This window comes from Cynocephalus volans, chromosome 10 (genome assembly GCF_027409185.1).
Source record: "Cynocephalus volans isolate mCynVol1 chromosome 10, mCynVol1.pri, whole genome shotgun sequence".
Lineage (NCBI taxonomy): Eukaryota > Metazoa > Chordata > Mammalia > Dermoptera > Cynocephalidae > Cynocephalus > Cynocephalus volans.
Window position 1 is genome coordinate 75,971,586 of NC_084469.1, and position 20,093 is coordinate 75,991,678.

Here is a 20,093-nt window from a genome sequence, read left to right on the forward strand (position 1 = left end):
CTCTGCTATAATAGCCTGTATTAAAAACTATAAAACCAAATCAAGGGCTATACACAAGAAAGGCACGACTACCCCCGCTTTTGGGTGGCAGTTTCTTGATACTCCTGTCTTCCTTCTCACAGATGCTGGCAACACTGATTCTCCTGCTTGGCCTCCATTTCGGCTGAGGAAGATTTTAAAAATACTGAGACAGCCCTAGTTTAAAGGAGTCAAATCTGTCAACTTCGGCTGCTCATTAGAATCAACTGGGGAGCTTTAAACATATTCATCTCTGGACCCTATCTCTAAAGAGACTTATTTAACTTATTTGGAGTGGGACTCAAGTATTAGTTTTCCTAAAGAAGTCTTGCAGTGTTTCCAACTTGCAGCCAGGGCTGAGAACCATTGAAATAAAGAGTCAACATTTGTTCTCCATATTGCTTTATATTCTATTTAACTGATTACTATATATGTCTTTGTTTTTCTCCTGTTTGCTTTTTTCCTGTCTGCAGTTTTCAAAGATGAACAAAAAAATTTTCCTTGCTCTAAGGCAGGGGCAAGACATGACAAGAGCTGGATAACATCAACTGGGCATGCCTGATTTTGTATAAAGTACAAGTAAAAGTGATTATTTTGATTCATTAAGGCAGCCAGAGATATTTTTGAACTACGGTTATACCCTGTTGTTCCCTACTGCCCTTGGTCCTCTTTACAAATATATTTTTAAAAAAATTGCTATATGCTTATTTTAAGAGAGAAACAGAACTAAGGAATTCTGGAATTTTACATAGTTGTGCCATCATTTAAAAAATGCTACCCTTATACAAAATTGCTTAATTTCACATTTTTGATCCTGTTTCTATACAGTTAAAAAGGTTTCCTGGAAAGCACTTTCCTTTTTTTTTTTTTTACATAATGGAAAGACCAGATGCGAGATTATAAGAAAAACATATTTCGAACTTCCCTCCTTGCCTTTTTAAAGGGAAAACTATATCTCCTGAGTGCTTTCTTGATTTATTCCAGGATTTTAAAAAAATTTCATCTTAAGAACAATAACAACGATAAACTTCCTACTCCTTGGAATTCATTCACCAAATAAGCAACAACCTATTAAAATCTACTCCATTAGAACGTCACCCCACATACCCCCATCACATATGTAAGTCCATATAAATCCAGAGTCTCAAAAAGCTGATATACAAACCACTCAGAACATTTTTCACGAAAAATTTGTTTTAATTAAGCAGTAAGGGTAGCACACGATCAGAAATATGGAGGGTTGTGAAAGAGCTTGCCAGGAAGTGAAGCAGTTGGGCGGGGTCTCAGCAACGGTGTGGACTGCATGGTGAGACTTTACACAGTCCAGTCCTCCGGGCAGGGTCTTGACTTCTCATTGCTCGCTTCAGGAATACATGGTCAGCTCCAGCCACTCTTGGATGGACACCTGAATCAGGCCATCTGCATCTCTATCCAGAGACTTGAAGGCACGAAACATGGCATCCAGGCGAACCAGGCAGCTGATGAAATTGTTAAAATCCATACCTCCATCTTCATCAGCATACCGGCGGACGATCATCTGGTAGAGTTGTTCATTTAGCTGGAAGCCCGCTGCCTGCAGAGCTCCCCGTAGCTGAGAACTTCCCAGAGACCCGGAATGGTCCCTGTCATACTGCTTATAAACACACTGCCATTTCTTGAGGTTGTTCCACAGATACTTAAATTCTTCAAAGCCCAGTTTCCCAGTTGTGTCACTATCCATGACAGACACAATGCTCCGGCAGGTGTCAATACTAAAGCCATCGCTCTTCAGATCCTTGTGCTTAGAAATGACTTTGTTGAGAATATTCATCAGGTCAGTGGCACCCACCTCCATGTCTGGTCCAGCCAGCTGTGCAAATTGTTGCCGAAACCGCCTAACTTCTTCATTTTCAGAGGCCTCCACATTGGTGAAATGCTGCTGAGTGGGAGGTGGTTCTGGAGTATACTGAGCTGCGGTAGCCTCACTGATAATATTCACAATTTCTCCAACTATGCCTCCAATATTTCTTCCTCCTCTTCTGTGACCGCCTCCTCCGAGAAGGCCTCCAAGAGCTCCTCCCAAACCTTGATCTGCCCCTTCCAAAATAGCCTTTGCAAGAAACATGCTTTCAGTTTAACAAGCAAGTGTAAAAGCTGCTGATGGTATGAACAGAGCTGAAATGGAGTCCAAGTAGCTTGTATGCGGAAGAACTGGCTTTTCTGTACTTGTTTACATTGCACCACACCCCAAGATTTAATGTTTCACCTCCAAGTTGCCTGAATTCCGCTAGGTCCTAGCACCTGCCATATTTCAGAGGGCCTCAATAAAATTGTTTTCTACTCTTCTAGACAAATATTTATAAATTATAGTATGACACAGAATATTTTTAAATAGAAAACATAAAACTATACATTTCTATGTGTCATTGATTTCTCAGCTCTCTTTCTCAGCACCTGAAAGATGACATGCATTTTCCTAATAGAGAAACTAGTGACTCAAGGAAATCATGAATTTATTTTCTAAGAAATACTTATTGTTAAGGAAGAATTGAAGAATTCCTGAGCTAACAACATATTTGCCTAATCTTTTTCCTTTTGCAAAGATTCTCAAAATCTAATGTTCTTAAGAAAAACTTGGAAGGAAGACTTTTAAAAAATTCAAGGTCTCCAGGTCCCACTCTCAGATATTCTGATTCTGTAGATCTGCTGTGGGGGCCTGTAATCGACATTTTTAGAATCTTTTTCGAAGTGTAATATTCATATGGAAAAGTGTACAATTGTCAATGTATAGCTCAAAAAGTTCACAGACTTTACACATCCATGTCATAGCACCCAGATCAGAAACTAGAACTTCACCAGCACTCCAGAAGCTGCTGCTTGCTTCTTTCCACTTAGTCCCCTCTCCTAAAAGTAACTGCTTTCCGGACATCTAACACCATAGATTAATGTTTGCACCTTAAATAAATTGAATCATACAGTATATACTCTTTGTGTCTTGCTATTTTTATTTTTCGAGTTTTTAAATATTTTTAATTGTGATGAAATATGCGTTACATAAAATTTACCATCTTAACCATGTTTAAGTGTACAGTTCAGTGGCATTAAGCACATTCACATTGTTGTGCAACCATCATCACCATCCACCTTTAGAACTTTTCTCATCTTGCAAAACTCTATACCCATTAAACAATAACTCACATTCCCCCTTTCCCTGCCCTTGGCAACCACTATTCTACCTTTTGTCTCTATGAATCTGACAAGTCTATATACCTTATATGTGTGTAATCATACAGTTTTTGTCCTTTTGTGACTGGCTTATTTCATTTAGCATAATGTCTTCAAGGTTCACATGTTATGGCACGTGTCAGAACTTCCTTCCTTTCTAAAGATGAATAATATTCCATTGCATGACTATACCACATTTTGTTTTTCCATTTATCCATTGGTGGATGCTTGGGTTGCTTCCCCCTTTTGGCTATTGTGAATTATGCTGCTATGAACATGGGTGTACAAATATTGGTTTGAGTCTGTCCCTTCTTTTAACTCTTTTGGGTATATGCCCAGATGTAAAATTGCTGGATCCTATGATAATTCTATTTTTACCTTTTTGAGAAACTACCATGCTGTTTTCCACATTAGCTGCACCATCTTACATTCCCACCAGCAGTGCACAAGGGTACTAATTTCTCCATATCCACACCAACACTTGTTATTTTTATTTATTTTTTTATAATAGCCATCATAATAAGTGTGAAGCGGTATCTTGCTGTGGTTTTGATTTGCATTTTCCTAATGATTAGTGATGTTGAACATTGTTTCATGTGCTTAGTGGCCATTTTTATATATTCTTTGGAGAAATGTCTATTCAAGTCCTTTGACGACTTTTCAATCAGGTTATTTGTTTTTTTTGTTGTTGTTATTGAGTTGTAGGAGTTCTTCAAATATTCTGGATGTTAAAATCTTATCAGATATATGATTTGTAAATATTTTTCCCATCCTGTAGGTTACCCTTACACTCTGTTGTTAGTGTCCTTGGATTCATAAAAGTTCTATATTTTGATGTACTCCAATTTATCTGTCTTTCTTTTGTTGCCTGTGCTTCTGGTGTCATATACAAGAAATCACTGAGAAATCCAGTGTCATGAAGATTTTTCCCCTAGGTTTTCATCTAATTGTTTTATAGTTTCAGTTCTTTTGTTTATTTATATTGATCCATTTTGAGTTAATTTTTGTATATGGTATATGGTAAGGATCCAACTTCATTCTTTTGAATGTGAATATCCAGTTTTCCCAGCACCATTTGTTGAAAAGACTGTCCTTTCACCATCAAATGGTCTTGGCACCCTTTTTGAAAATGTTTTGATCATATATACAAGGGTTTATTTCTGGTAGCTTTGTAGTAAGTTTTGCAATCAGGAAATGTTAGACCTCCAACTTTGTTCTTTTTCAAAATTGTTTTGGCTATTTGGGGTCCCATGAGATTCCATGTGAATTTCAGACTGAACTTTTCTATTTCTGTAAAAAACATTGTTGGGATTTTGGTAAGGATTGCATTGACTCTGTATATCTCTTTGGGTAACACTGACATCTTAACAATATTAAGTCTTCTAAAGTCTTTCAATCCATGAAGATGGGATGTATTTCCATTTTTTTCTGTCTTCTTTAATTTCTTTTAGCAATGGCTTGTAGTTTTAGTGTACAAGTCTTTAGCCTCCTTAATTAAGTTTATTCTAAGTATTTTATTCTTCTTGGTCCTATTGTAAAGGGGTTGTTTTCTTAATTTCCTTTTCAGATTGTTCACTGTTAGTTGTATAGAAATGCAACTTATTTTTGTGTGTTGATTTTATATTCTGAAACTTTGCTAAATTTGTTTATTAGTTCTAAAAGCTTTTTTGTGTGTGTGACATCTGTAGGGTTTTCTACAAATAAGATCATGTTATCTGTGAACAGAAATAATTTTACTTCTTTCTTTCCAATTCAATGCCTTTTATTTCTTTTTCTTGCCTAAATGTTCTGGCTAGGACTTGTAGTACTATGTTGAATAGAAGTGGTGAAAGTGGGCATCCTACTCTTGCTCATGATCTTGGAGGAAAAGCTTTCAGTCTCACCAGAGAGTATGATGTTAGTTGTGGGTTCTTCATATATGGAGGTTATTACGTTGAGGCAATTTCCTTCTATTCCTAGTTTGTTGAGTGTTTTTATCATGAAAGGGTATTGAACTTTGTCAAATGCTATTTCTGCACCGATTGAGATAATCAGGTGATTTTTTTTCCCCTTCATTCTGGTAATCTGGAGTGTTAAATTGACTGATTTTTGTATACTGAACCATTTCTGCATTCCAGGAATAAATCCCACTTGATCATATTATATAATTTTTAAAAAAAGTGTTGTTGAATTCTGTTTGCCAGTATTTTCTTGAGGATTTTTACATCAATATTCATATGGGATATTGGGCTGTAGTTTTCTTACAGTCTTTATTTGACTTTCGTATCAGGGTACTCTGCTGGCCTCATAGAATACGTTGGGAAGTGTTATCTTTTCTTCAGTTTTTTGGAAGAGTTTGAGAAGAATTAGTGTTTTCTTTCTTTAAATGTTTGGTAGAATTCACCAGTGAAGCCAACTGATCATGGGCTTTTCATTGTTGGGAGGTTTTTGATTACTGATTTAATCCCCTTCCTAGCTATAGGTCTGTTTAGATTTTCTATTTCTTCATGATTCAATTTTGGTAGGTTGTATGTTTCTGGAAATTTGTCCATTTCATTGAGGTTTTTCAATTTGTTGGCATACAGTTTTCATAGTACTTGTTTACAATCCTTTTTATTTCTGTAAAATTGATAGTAATGTCTCCTTTATCATTTCTGATTATATGAGTCTGGCTTTTTTTCCCTCAATGTTAGATTTGATGTTATATTTTTCATAAGAATCCTCAGAAGTCAGTCTGTAACAGGTAGTCCCAGACAATACTTCGAGAAACTCTACCTTTGATACTAGGTGGAGTCAGAGTACAAGTCTTCCAAAGGTCTTTGGAAGTTCTCTTGGTGAACTCAGGGAAACGTGGCCAGGACTTACTGGCTAAATCATTATATCACTTAACATTTGGGGTTTCAATTTCCAATCTGCAAAATGATGATAACAGTATCTCCCCTGACTACTTCAAAATGATTCAATCTGATTTATTATATATCAGGACTTGGGCTCAGTGCTAAGGATACAAAGGTAAATACAGGATTGCTGTCCTCAAGGATCAAGGAAGGAGACCCACAGAAAACTGGCTGTAATTATAATTGAAGTCTACGTTCACATTTCTATTATTAATACTAATCCAGTACATTTGTATATAATATGCTTTGGTATTTAGGTTTCATAAAGTTCCTCTGGAAAAAAAAAAGGATTCCAGATGAGAAAAGAAAAACTCAGAGAAATTAAGCTAATTAAGGTCATGAAAATAATACACTGTACTGTATTATCAAACCAGTATGAGTCCCAAAAGGGAAGCAATGAATTCTGCTGAGGCAAAGAAAGGAGAACATTTACCTGGAGAAGAGATCAAGAATAGGCCTGACTAGGGGCTGAGTCAGAGTTCCCCAAATAGACAAGGAATATAAAAAGACAGTACAGCAAAAACACAGAAGAACTAAAGGATCTGAGGTACTCAAGAGATGGTGAATAGCAAAATGTGATGAGAGTCTATTGCTGGGAGTGATGGGAGATAAAGGAAGATCAATACGATGGAATCAGATTGGAAAGAGCTTTGAACTGCCATGTGACAGAGTATCTCACAGGTTATTGTAGGAACTACTTACAGCTCAAAAGGAGATGAGATGTGAAATTACTTTGGAAACTATACAGTTCTAGAATTGAATAATGATTATTCTAGTTGTTATTAGAGACAGAATAGTAGCTATGGGGCATTGCTCTGTTTAGGACATATGAGCAATGTCCTGTCTCCTTTTGCCACACTCAGTGGTTTGTATAAAACTCTCCAGTAACTGGACTTATTTCTCATCTGCACAATGAAATGGCCTCTGTGAACATCAAGGCTAAATGTCTTCTTTAACCACACAGAAGTACCACAAAAAGACTGTCTTCCTTTTAGGGGATCACAAGGGGCCATATGGCCTTAAAGTCATTCATATAAGCTTCTCTTAGAGGAAATTACATAGGCTTTGTTTTTATAATATTGCAAATTAACTTGATAGCATCCACTGCCATATAAAATGTGCCTCCTTATCCCCATCTGAAGTGTTTTTTTTGCTGCAGTTTAAATCCAATTCCTATCATTAACTTTCTGTAAAGACGAAGGGCATTTGGCTAACAGTTTCTCATAAGCCATCATAGAATAAAAGACTATTATTAGATTAACAAGCCTTTTCTTCTCTGGACTATTGAATGCCCTATGGCTATTTATTAGAACATTAATAGCAACCTTACTTGTTGTCTGGGAGAACTCTAATGTCCAGATCTGTAGAAAAAGGGTAGCAGAAGAGGACCCTTCTGATGGAAAATTTAACCCCAATTTGAGGGGAAGTGTTACTGAGCTTAAAAAGTAAACAGTGACACATGAGGGTTATTAGCAACATTATTAATAATAGCCCCAAAGTGTAAACAATGTAAATGCCCACCAAGCAGTGAAGAGATAAACAAAATGTGATATATCCATATAAAGGAATACCATTCAACAATAAAATGGAGTGAATTACTGATACAAGTTACAACATGGATGAGCCCGAAAACACTGTGCTAAGTGAAAGAAGCTGACTGTAAGAGACCATACATTGTATGATTCCATTTATATAAAATGTTCAGAAAGGGAAAATCTATAGAGACAAAAAGTAGATTAGTAGTTGTCTAGGGCTGGGGAACAGGTACATGACAGGAATTAACAGTTAATGACATAAGGACTCACACTGGAATGATGAAATGTTCTAAAACATATTGACAGTGATGGGTGTACAACGTGGTAAATTCACCAAAAAAAAAAAAAAAAAAAAAAAAAATCATTTAATTGTATGCTTGAAATGGGTGAATTATATGATATCTAAAACATGCCTCAAGAAAGTTATTTTTTTAAAAAAGTCAGCAGTGACAGTTTGTAATAAAAAGAATACTGAGTAGGAATTCTAGTCCTAGTTCTGCAATTAACCAACTGTATAGCCTTGAGCATGTAACTTCCTCTGTTGGACTGGCAGCCTTCTGCAAAATGAGGAGGATGGAGAATTTAATACTAAAGGTTTTTTTAGCTCTACAATTCTGTAAGTCCAGATCTTCATGTGCCATGAAACAGTGACAGCAGTATCATTCTTATATTCAGTTTAGTTTTCTTCTGGCGCCTAACCCTTTTTATGTTATATATTAATTTTTTTAAAAATTTTTTAATTTTTAATTTTTAATTTTTATTTTTTAAATTTTATTTTGTCGATATACATTGTGGCTGATTATTGTTCCCCATTATATTAATTTAATCTTTATCTTGAGTCCAGTTCTGCAACTTTTAAAGACATGTTTACTTACTTGTATCCCCACTTTGACATATTGTCTGGTCTTCAGAAGTATTCCTGATTGAAACCTATCAAGTATGTTGCTACTCCACACAAAATTCCAAGGTGGGGGGACTGAAATTGGTCTAGAATAACACAAAAAGACTCACAACTCCTACTCCGGGTAAAGCCTTTCTGTCAAGTGGGGCATTCCCCTAACTGCAATGTGATCTGGACCAGACCATCCTAATTTATTGATAAGAATGTCATGTTGGATGAAATCAAAAGCCTTTCTAGAGTCCATACAGATAATATCTATTTCTTTTTCCTTATCATCTTGGACTGTCACTCTGTCATAGAGGGAAATTAAATTGGTCTGACACAATTTGCTCTTTACAAAGCCCTGTTCTTTACTTCCTATGCTCTTGAAGGAGGCCAGTAATTGCTCACTTTCTGTAGTAAAAAAAAAAAAAAAAAGTTAAGTTTTAAATGTAAATCTCCTTTCTGTTTCCTCTATGCATCTCCTAGGTACATTTGAATTGAGAAACCAAAAGTAAAGAATATAACTCTCAAGTCTTAATAGATACTTCTAGTGTAACTATATTCAGGCAGAAAAAAATACTATAATGGACTAAATGGGGGAGCTAAGTCACCCTGAGAATTGAAGAGGGAAATTCTCAGACATATAGGACTACCAGACTTTCAGGAAAACTTGGACAACAGAATAGAAAAGTTCATCTTTCCCACCCAGAAAGTTATTGGCTTTTTCTGCAAATTATGTAAGTTGTAGAGTGGACTTCATGTAGCACATCTTGATTAATTGGGGCTGGAATCAAGATGAATTCTCTTCACACAAACTATGAAATACTGTATTACATATCAAACCTAAGCTGAAAAGTTGAAGAATAGAAAATTTTATGGTTAATTTACAATCATTTAAGCCACCTAAGTGCCCTGTCCTAACACTCAGCATGAGCAGAAAACCTGCACACTACAGCACCCTACCTTCCCTAGCAGGAAGGGGTAGAAAGGATGCTTGTTATTATGGGCACTCAAGATTTAACACTTGAACTAATACCAAGAACAGGACAGACAGGAAGAACTTGTGATAAAGAAACACATTCATTCCACATAATGTGAAACAGTAATAAAAGATCCACAGAAGTTTACAATAGCCACAAAGGCTGGATTGCCAAGCACTAAAGTATACATGAACTTTTCCTGTCTAATAATTAAACAAACTACACAGTAATGCCAGAAGAACTGAGTACTAGATAAAAGGCAGAGATGGGAAAAATCATGACGGTCATCACATTTTCTTAAAAAATGGAAATAAATAGTTACCATCTATCTAAATTTTAATAGGCAACAGTCTATTATGCACATAATGGTATTGGTAAAAAGAGAATGAGCTCATGCCAGGCTATAGCTGAGGAATTAGAAGTCAATCTCCTTCATTTCTTCCCTTTCATTTGTGAAAATGAATGATACACTACTAGTTAGAACTGTGGGAGGATATTAACAAGAGGCAGGCAGATTAGTCAAGAATAAAGATTCATAGTGATCAACTTTAAATCAAATGTGGAGTATCCCACATATTAACAGTGGTCCCTACAAGCAATGACTGCAATCCTTCCATCCAGTCCTTAAACCTACTGGCATGCTTTGTTTTCATTAGCTTAGGAAAAATCAGCAAGCTACAGCTAGTGGGCCAAATCCAGTCTGGTGTCTGTTTTGTAAATAAAACTTTATTGGGACACAACCATGCCCATGTATCTATGTATTGACTATGGCTGCTTTTGCATTACAATGGCAGAGCAGAAGGGTTGTGACAGAGACCATATGGCCTGGAAAGTCAAAAATATTTTCTATCTATCCCTTTACAGAAAAAGTTTGCTGACTCTGAAATATAGCTACAAGTGAGTATACAATATACTGTTCTGGTAACAGTGTCAGACAGAACAATAAGCTTAATGCATGAATGGATGCAGCATGGAAGAGATATGACTTGCTAGTAGTAAGAGGTAACAAACAGATAACCTGGTATATTGGCAAGCCAGCAACAGAAATTTGTACATGCTGAAATACCTGAGGTTTTTGTCTCATAGGTACATTAGATACTGCTGTCAGGGCAGCATACAGCTCTCCTCAATAATACGGTGCCAAAGGAGAATGAAATGCACAGTGATGCTGTTCTAAACACTGCGAGACCCTGTTATAACTGTAAAAATGGCTGTTATATAATTATTTCTGATTTAGCCAGTGTTATTTCTTAATCTTGTTAAGTTTAAATCCATTCAACCATATCAGCAAAAAGTCTTGTATTTAATCTGAATTACAAATATAAAAAATGTTGAGGAGCCACTATTTTACACCATTGTTTCAGTCCTTAACTCAAATTCATGTGGACTTTCGAGTAATCCTCAATTAACCTCTGATCTGGAGAGTTAAGTACACATTCATGAAAACAAAGAAGCTAAATTAAACCCAAAGATGAAAGAGGTCTTCCCCCCTACCCCCAAAGGGATGGGATCGGTCCAAAGGAAATTATCTCAAACTGGTAAACTATGCCATGATTTGGATCATGAATGCCACATTTTCTGTTGGGCCTTCAAACTGTCTGCCATCAAATATCTGAGAATCTAAAGAACATATAAGCAGGAGCTAATACATACATATTTATTTTAGGACAAATTGAGACAAAAACCACTATGAAGTTTTTGTTGATTGGCCAAGAATGCAGGTGGGAAGAAAGAGTAAGGGAATGATGAAGAGATATTGAGGTCTTCCCTCCATCCCCCAAATTCCAACCACAACCATATTAGACCTGGGGAAAGCTTGAGAAAGGAAAAGGAAGGGGAAAAAGGGGATAAAGAGGGAAGGGAACATGGGAGGGGCTTATGGGACATTTTGCACTACAAGAATTTATAGCTGCTGAAGAGCAACAGGAACACCCCACCCTTTCTCTATCCCACCCTTCCTCCCCCTACCCCCACCCTCATTAAGCAATGAGTCTAGCCAGATAAGCTACTCTGAGAGGAACAAACTATGAAGTTGCTGGACTTCCTTGACTTTCCCATCAAACATTCCCCAGCTAAACCATTAAAGAGACTGAGAAAACAAGCCTGGCATGGAAGTGGGCAGGTGCACAAGGTGTGGCAGCAATTGCATAACTCAGCTTCTCAAAACAAGCAAATCTTCACAGGCACAGGCATGCAGGTGCATTAAAAGCAGAGGGAAAGGGCAAGGGGTGGGGTGTGGGGAGAGAAGGAAGGGAAAAAAGAAAGGTTCAATGCATTAATCATTAATTCTCCAGACTATCTTTTTGACCTTCCAGTTTGTTAGAGATCAAAAGAAAAGTGCTTTAAAGACCAGCTGATGGTTTGTATCTAAAGTGAAGTCATGTCACACAAAGAAGTGAATGAAACTTAGTCATAAATGATACACGAGCCTATAGAAGCAGTCCATAGAGAAATATATTTGGCCAAACAGGCTATAAAGGCTCACCAGCTTCCTCATTGCTGGGGAAAACTGTATTCTCTAGTTCAGAATGAGTCAGCTGGCTAACTGGCAGTTATTTCAGTCCTTGGTTTACACTCCCTTCCCCACTTCCAAACTTTCTATACTTTACAGTGTTATCGAATCAATGGGGCTGTTGGTAGGTATCACCAATCATAAAGAGACAGAACTGGTGTCATAACAATTCAGTAACTGCTAGCTCTGACAGTTCGACACCTGAAGGACAGGACAACCTCTACAGATATTATTTTTAATTTTGATTAAAAATTCTGGTGTGTACAATGTCTAAGATGTGCTATAAACTTCCTCCTTTGTCCCTGTTTCATGTCCTTTCCCATTTCCCCATTTCCTATCCTTGTTTGTATGTCCCTGCCATATTCCTTCCTGTCACCAGTTTCATATATATAAAAACATTATTTAAAATTACTTGCATGGTTTCTAGAGACATAGTGGAGGATGCTACATAAATCTCACAGAAAGACTAGTAATCATAAATGTGAAAAGGTACCTCTAATTTCCCAAGTTGCACAGTTACATCCAAAAATTTACTTCTTCCTTACCCTAAATCTTCACTACACTTTTAGTAATACTACTGCAGTGATACATTATCATTTTATGGATGAAGACAGGTTATTTGTATGCTGTAAGCAAGCCCAGAAAAGAGGTCCAGGTGTTACAAATAGAAGAAGGTTGCTTAACAGCATCATGCTAAAGAATAGTTCACTTATGAAATCACAGAATAAGTCGTTAGGAACATTAGTGTGCTCCGGGAAAAAAAAAAAAAAAGCCTGTCCTGGTTTCTGTCACCAAGCTATAAATTCTTCGCAAAATATCTTTTCCCAGTGGTTAATGGAGAACTGGGACTTCTGGTGCCAACCAAGATGGAATGAGCCCAGTTTAGCCTGTCTCTTCTAAAACTCTGAACAAAATACAAAAACAACCACCTCTGGACAAAATACTATAGCAGGAGGATTGGCGAGGAGGGTCAAAACTTAAAGAATAACCACTAAGGCTGCAAAACTATAGAGGCCTAAAGGCAGTAGGACATCTTTTAATTGCTGAAAGAAAAAACAGTCAACTAAGAATTCTATGTACAACAAAAACATCCTTCAGCAATGAATGAAAAATAAAGTCATTCTCAGATAAGGAAAATAAAGAGATCATACTCCTAGGTATTTACTCAAGTGAAATGAAATGAAAACCTACATTTATACAAAAACCTATATATGAATGCTTAGATTATATTTATTATTCACAATTGACCCCAATTGGACATAAACCAAATGTTCCTCAACTGGGGAATAGAGAAACTAACTATGGTATATACATACATGGAATACTACTCAGCAATAAAAGGGAGCAAATTATGAAACCACATACTACACCATGGCTACACCTCAAATGCATTATGCTAAGTAAAAAAAGCCAGACTCAAAAGACCATATACTGAAGTTTCCATTTATGTGGCATCCGGAAAAAGCAAAACTATAATGATGGAGAACAGATCAGTGATGGCCAGGGCTTAAGGTGGAAGAAGGGCTTAACTACAAATGGATAGCTACAAGGGAATTTTTTTTTTTTTTCAACTGTTGTGTATTTTGAATGTAATGGTAGTTACACGCCCCTGTGTATTTGTTGGAACTCACAAAACTGTAAGCAAAAAAGCACAGTTTACTATTATATGTTAAATAAATGATATATATTAAAAAATAAGTAAAAAACAGAGAACGTGAAATCTTAATACATTTTTCCTATGGAAACTTTTTGACAATTCATTTTCTAATTGCAAGTACTTACACATTCATAAGCAGCACTCCGTATCCCCAATATAATGGCAAATAGCCAGATTTTAATTGAAACCATTCTTATAAAACATCATTTGAAAATAAAATCTATTTGGTCTTCACATATTTTGGGGAAAGTCCAGAAATCTTTAGAATAAAATATTACTATTACTACCATGTCATCAATGTATGAGTTAAATATAAATTTTAAAATTCTTGCCAATTATATAAACTCGTCCAGTTACATATTACAAATGTGGTTATATGGCCACAATATTTATTTCTGACTTGGTATGTAAAATAAATAGGCACTTTTGTGTTGCTATACATACACACAATTATCATTATCATTATTATTATTATTGTTGTTGTTATTATTATTACTATTAAGGGGAAAAAACAAAAGCATGCAATTAAACCATAGGCTCAGGCTTGATACTTCCAACACTGACCTAACAAGTTTTTCAAATACTTGCCATATTGATTTATGCTCTGTGGGGACTGGCACAGTAAAAATGTTAACAAGATTAAATTTTAACATACCCTGTCAAAGAGTGCAAAAAGTTGTCTCAAGACATCTGAAAGGGGCAACTTTAAATACTCTGCAAATTCTTCAATTCCAATCCTTCCTCCTTTTGAGGCACTTGCAATAGATGCATATTCATCCAAATGCTTACGGATACCATCCCAATCTAACCTAAACAAACAAAAAGTATTATAAGTACATGTTATTAGCCCTTTACAATTGACATGGACATTTTAAGAACATTGTTTTATTAATCCGTCTGACAGAAAAATATTTTAAGTGTTAAATTTGAAAAGGAGAAAAAAATTCGTGTTTAAAAGTACATGTTGAATATGTATGCAGGTATTTAATTTTTAAAAAGATATCAGTATAACTGATAATTATCCCAAATATCTGAGGGAAAGAAAAATAAACAAAAAAGAACAACGTCGTGGAATAAGAATGACTCATGAGAAGAAAATAAGACAGCAAATTTTAATCTAAACATTTTACTTAGTAAGTCAATAGCACTTACTGAGTTGTTAGAAAATGCATTACAATTCTTGCTTTCAAGGAGCTTTCAGGCTGATAATGAATTCATAAATCACAAAATGTTGTGACAGGGAGATTCATTAAGCTATACACACTTCCTCCAATATTAGTTATGAAAAACCAGGGTGATAAAGCACTGGAAAATACAATGCACCTTACGACACATCCTGTCTTTGACTTGTAGAATTAAACAAGTGACCTAACATATACAAGTGTACTTCAAAAAGTTCATGAAAAAATAGAATTGAAAGATAATACGAATCTTTCCACGAACTTTTTGAAGTACCCTTGTACTCCTTCTGTATCCAATTGCAGTGACTATCTAAACTTTTCAAATCTACGCAATATTGTGAACATCAAAACTAAAACATTTTTTGTTATCTAGAAGATATAAATAACACTTTCTATACCAGTTATCAAAATGTATATTTTAATATTGAACTTTAATATAGTAATTGGTTCTGCAGATCCTTCTTAGGCAAGATGCCAAGGCCTACTCAATCAATAAATTCTTAATAAGGCTGAGAACAGAATGAACTGTAAAAAGAGGGGGGGTTGAGAGTTACACTTTTTATACCACAGAGCTCAAAAAGAATGTTCTAAATGGCTTAAACTAGATTATAAAAACACAAAGAAGGGTTTTGCCCTTTTTTAAAAAAAATAGGTACCCAGAAGAAAAAGGTAGATCTAGGGTAAGTATTTTCAATTCAATGATGGTCAGAATTGCTACTATACAAGTCAATTTCTGTTTCACATGTGAAGTTCTGACCATCCACATGCCTGTATCATCTACTTATGCTACTTTTCTGGAAAGACTGACTGACTATCCCGAGCCACTTCTGAGTAGGGACATAGATCATCTACTATCTCTCGATCTCCTGTCGTGAGATATGTGCACATATCTCTGAGTTAACTGTTCCTAAAAAAACAAAACTAGCTGAATAAAATGGGAGATAAATTCACAACCTTGGCTTTCCTAATATAATAAATACCATGTGGGTCCAACAGCTGAGCATTAATAAAGCAAGAGAAAATAAACATAGGATTTCAGATCCCTTTTGGACAACTTTATGAAAGAGTAGCAATTTTAAAGTACACTTACTTCAATTTCTGGCTAATTTTAGTAAATTCCACCAACCCAGCTTCCATAGGCAATGTCAGCTGTCCTGCTGAAATCATCAATCTGCAGTCTTCATAGGTATGATCTGTTACTGGTATTCCCAGAGCTCTAAGTATTAAGAAACAAAGTGAAATTCAATTTTTTTAAAATAGTAATGATTTTTCATTAGGCTTGAATTGGTCAACAAACAACAGTAAATGGAAAAGTATTTACTACTTTTTAAAGCAGTAGCTCTGGCTTTCCTTGCCAAAGAGACGTATTTCTCTACTTCTTCACAAACTTACTGTGGCCCAAGGTAAACTCCTTACGTCCGCATGCTTCTGTGTAGCTGATAAGTTTTGTTTTGTGTTTTAACTATAACAATAATAATAGTTGACTTTAGTTTCATGGAAAATAATTAGAAGACTTAGGTTTAAGCCCTTGTAGAGTCTTACCAGCTGTGAACTTCTTGGAATCTAACCTTGGCCTCACTTTTCTCTTCTGTACATAGAAATAATTACTCTACTTACACCACATGGTTACTGTAAGGACAAAATAAGAATGTCTGTGGAGGTACCGTTTAAACAGATAAATGGCATTTGTACATGTTATAAGTGACCGATCAGTCCAAACCACTAGCCATCTGTGTTTTTTTCTTCTTTTATAATTAGAGACCATCTTCTTGCTACATAGTAACCTTCTAAAAATACTAAAGCGAATTGATAATAAGCTGATATTTCTTCCAAAACTAAACATCCTCCATCTTCAAAGGAGAGCATAACGCCTACTACCTACCTTGCTATTGTTCAGACATTGAATCATGTTGAACTAGAATTGTAAAAAGTATACATTAATAAGAAGTGAAAAAACACTAAGTACCTAGAAGAAAGGCTCTGCAGTATATCATAAAATAATTTCCTGAAGATTCCTTTTCACTAAAGTTATATTCACAAATATTCAGTACAAATCATAAAATTATGTCTTCAACTGTATTTGATTTTGTTGAATCACTGCTGGGAATATTAAATTTTGAATGAATACAATCAGAATAAAACATTTTTTTCTAGGCTGTTTCCACTTAATAAATGCTTTGGTACAAGGATAAGATGGAAAATAAAAATATAAAACATTTTGAGAATTAGAATAACAAATAGTACAGCATAATAATTAAAAGCTTGGGCTTTGGTAACAGGAAATATAGATTTGAGTCCCAGCCCAGTCTCTACCTAGTATGATTTTGGGCAAGCTACTTACCTCCTTGAGTCTGTTTCCTTACTTACCTCATAGAATCGCCGTGAGGAGGATGTTAGATAACAGAAATAAAGTGCGTGGCACAGTACTTGGTCAATATTTATTATTAGCAGTAGTACCACTACCTTATATCTACTTTACTATTTACTATTTTCAAATGCTTTTATCATATACTTGCCCACTTGAGTCTCATAATAATCAAAACCATGAGAAAGGCAAGGCAATGGAGCCGTGGAGGGGACTTGTCCAAGGTTGTACAGCTAATTGAGGTTTTACTCTTTATCCAAGGCCGTTATACCACCACAACTCCAAATTCAAAAAAAAGGCTGCCTAAACAAATCCCTTCTCTGCTTTTAGGCACATAAGCCAAAATATCTGATATAAATTCTATCAGTTCCTAATATTTATCTTACTTTTTAACATTTGTACATAAGCTGGTATGAAAACATAAGACACAAATGGAAGAAAACAATACAAAAACTCATTTCGTAGCTGGTCTAGAAACTAGATAAACCAAGCACATCTAGGTACACTTAAAAGCAAAAAAAAATTTTCACTAAACATCTAAAAATTTACTCTATTTTGAAAATAAATTTATTCTGCTGTGAAATATTAAGATATATATATTTCTCTCTCTCCACACATACACATTAGGGTACTTCAAAAAGTTAATGGAAAGATTCATATTATCTTTTAATTCTATTTTTCCATTAACTTTTTAAAGCACCTTCGTATTTAATCTGGCTATAAAGCCAAATTCAGCTTTGAAGCTAAATTAAGAGTTCCCATTGAATTTTTACTAAAAGAATAAATACTGCTGGCCTATTAGCTCCAAATCTACTACTGGGAATGATTGAGGGAGGTGAAGCCTGGGGAGAGGGTGCACATCTGGAGGACTCAGAGGCTGCCTAGGTGGTGGTACAGTATAACACGTTCTTTCATTACAAGACAGGGGTGATTTATCTAATCAGGATAGTGGCCAATTAAAATACCCTTAAGTGCAGAAAAATATTTACCTTACGTTTTTTAGTTTCTAAATCCTAAATTTACAGCCATCCCTTCATAGAGGTGGTTTTTTCACTTTCCTGTGCATCTTTTTCTCTTGCAAATGTTCTCTTTTTGGTGCTATAGTCATTAATGTCTTTGAAACACCCAGACTTGGGCAGTTATATGGAGGCTAAGGATACAGAAGGTGAGCCATGACAGGTACCGCTGAGACACAAGGTTTTGTCTGATAGTGATGGGCCAGCCTGGGAGAGTTCACCCTGTGGAAGGCACGGACTGGTCTATTCTGGTTATTGTACCCTCCCCTGTCTTTCTGGTAAAAACGTATTTCCATTAGTTTGGGCTGCAGCTGGGAAAAATATTTATAGATTGTTTTACTGACTGTCCCTGGCACATTATTCTGCTTAACAAAATGAGTTGGAAAATGAGGCGCATAGGAGGGAAAACAGCTTAAAACAATGTTAAATGACATTTACCAATAATTTTCCAACTATGTACTGGTTATTATCACATACAAAGACTTACTCTGCCATTAAATTCCGGACTCTACTGGCAAAAAGGACAGGATCACTTTTTTCTTTATCATCTGGTACTTGAACAGGCATAAACTGAAAAAACAAGTATATCTTTCCATAAAAATCCTTAGGCGTAAGACATTAAATGCTAAATAAACTAACTTATAAACTATCTATCATTATATTAAACGCCCTACCTTTCTAGAGCTTAGGTTACCAGATGTAATGGAAAGAACACTGGGCTTGGACTTAGGAGATCTGTATCCAAACCCTGGGTCTTCCCCTGTGTTAACTAGTATGCCATTTAACTTTGCTGAACTGTCTCCCCAACTCTAAAAAGGGGGCTATCATCACCTACCTCCCTGATTGTTGGGAGGGTAAAATGAACCAATGTCTAGAATACAGGAAGGTGTAAATCTGTTGCTACTAAGATCTTACTCTCAGAGCTGCATTTTTCTATGACTCCCATCCCTTTATGTAAAAATGGTCTCTTTCTATCTTTTATAGTTTTATCTTCTCTACTCATTTCAATGTCAATGATATTTTTATTATTTGATTACACTTTGTTTTGTCTTTTCTTCTGCTTTTAAAAAAAAATTCTTTAATATTGGCTTTCTAGTTTTTGCTTAACACCATTTTTTGCTTTATCATTTTTAATTTTACTTTTTTCTTTATTTGATATTCTGTGATATTTATTGCACTGTCCTTGTTTTTATTTATGGTTTTCTAACATTAACAAAGTTTTGGTGCCATATACAAGTCATTACATAATTTTTGAGCACCTACTATATATCAGGCAAGATTAATAAGACCCTATTCCTGCTCTGAGGAAGATCCATATTTTAATAGGACAGACCAACACATCAATAACCCCCTTGTTAAGTATCATTACCCCTCTTAGCCTCAATTATGATGAAGTTTGAAAGCTTAACCAACTTACTGTAAGTCATACAGTCACATGGCTAGGATTCAGCCCAAGGTCTGTCAGATTCTAAAACCTTATTTTCCACACTAAACCATCATTCCTGGAGTATAGAAAGTGGATAATTTCACCAAAGGGCAGGGAAATGCAGTCAAAGAGGCTTTACCAGAGAGTTAATACTTGATTTTAGCTTTTTAAGGGTACGTGTTATTTCGCCAATAGCTATCATTGACTGAATTCTGACTATGAACCAGTTGCTTTATATACATTATTTCATTTTACTTCATTTCATAAATTCTTCTCCTATTTTTCTCATAAGGAATTGGGGCTCACAAAGATTAAATAACTTGCTCAAGTTTTTATGGCTTAGTTCCATTCAACAAATGTTGCTTAGACACCTATTATGTGCTAGACACTGTACTCAATAAGTCTTCAACATATGGCAATGAAGTCCCTGCCCTCAAGAA

At 35.6% G+C, this 20,093-nt stretch overlaps 2 protein-coding genes across 2 annotated transcripts in view; both read right to left on the reverse strand.

The window, feature by feature from the left end:
- LPCAT2 (lysophosphatidylcholine acyltransferase 2) overlaps positions 1-20,093 on the reverse strand; it is a 74,372-nt gene that overhangs the window by 13,066 nt on the left and 41,213 nt on the right. Inside the window, exons 9-11 of the mRNA XM_063111936.1 lie at positions 18,715-18,797; positions 15,937-16,062; positions 14,321-14,474 (exon numbers count right to left, since the gene is read on the reverse strand). Coding sequence (XP_062968006.1) covers positions 14,321-14,474; positions 15,937-16,062; positions 18,715-18,797 — 363 coding nt within the window. The remainder of the gene's footprint in view (positions 1-14,320; positions 14,475-15,936; positions 16,063-18,714; positions 18,798-20,093) is intronic.
- On the reverse strand, positions 1,218-2,169 carry CAPNS2 (calpain small subunit 2). The gene has a single exon (XM_063111937.1). It carries the CDS (start codon positions 2,120-2,122, stop codon positions 1,382-1,384), a length of 741 nt encoding a protein of 246 aa, XP_062968007.1. The 5' UTR covers positions 2,123-2,169; the 3' UTR covers positions 1,218-1,381.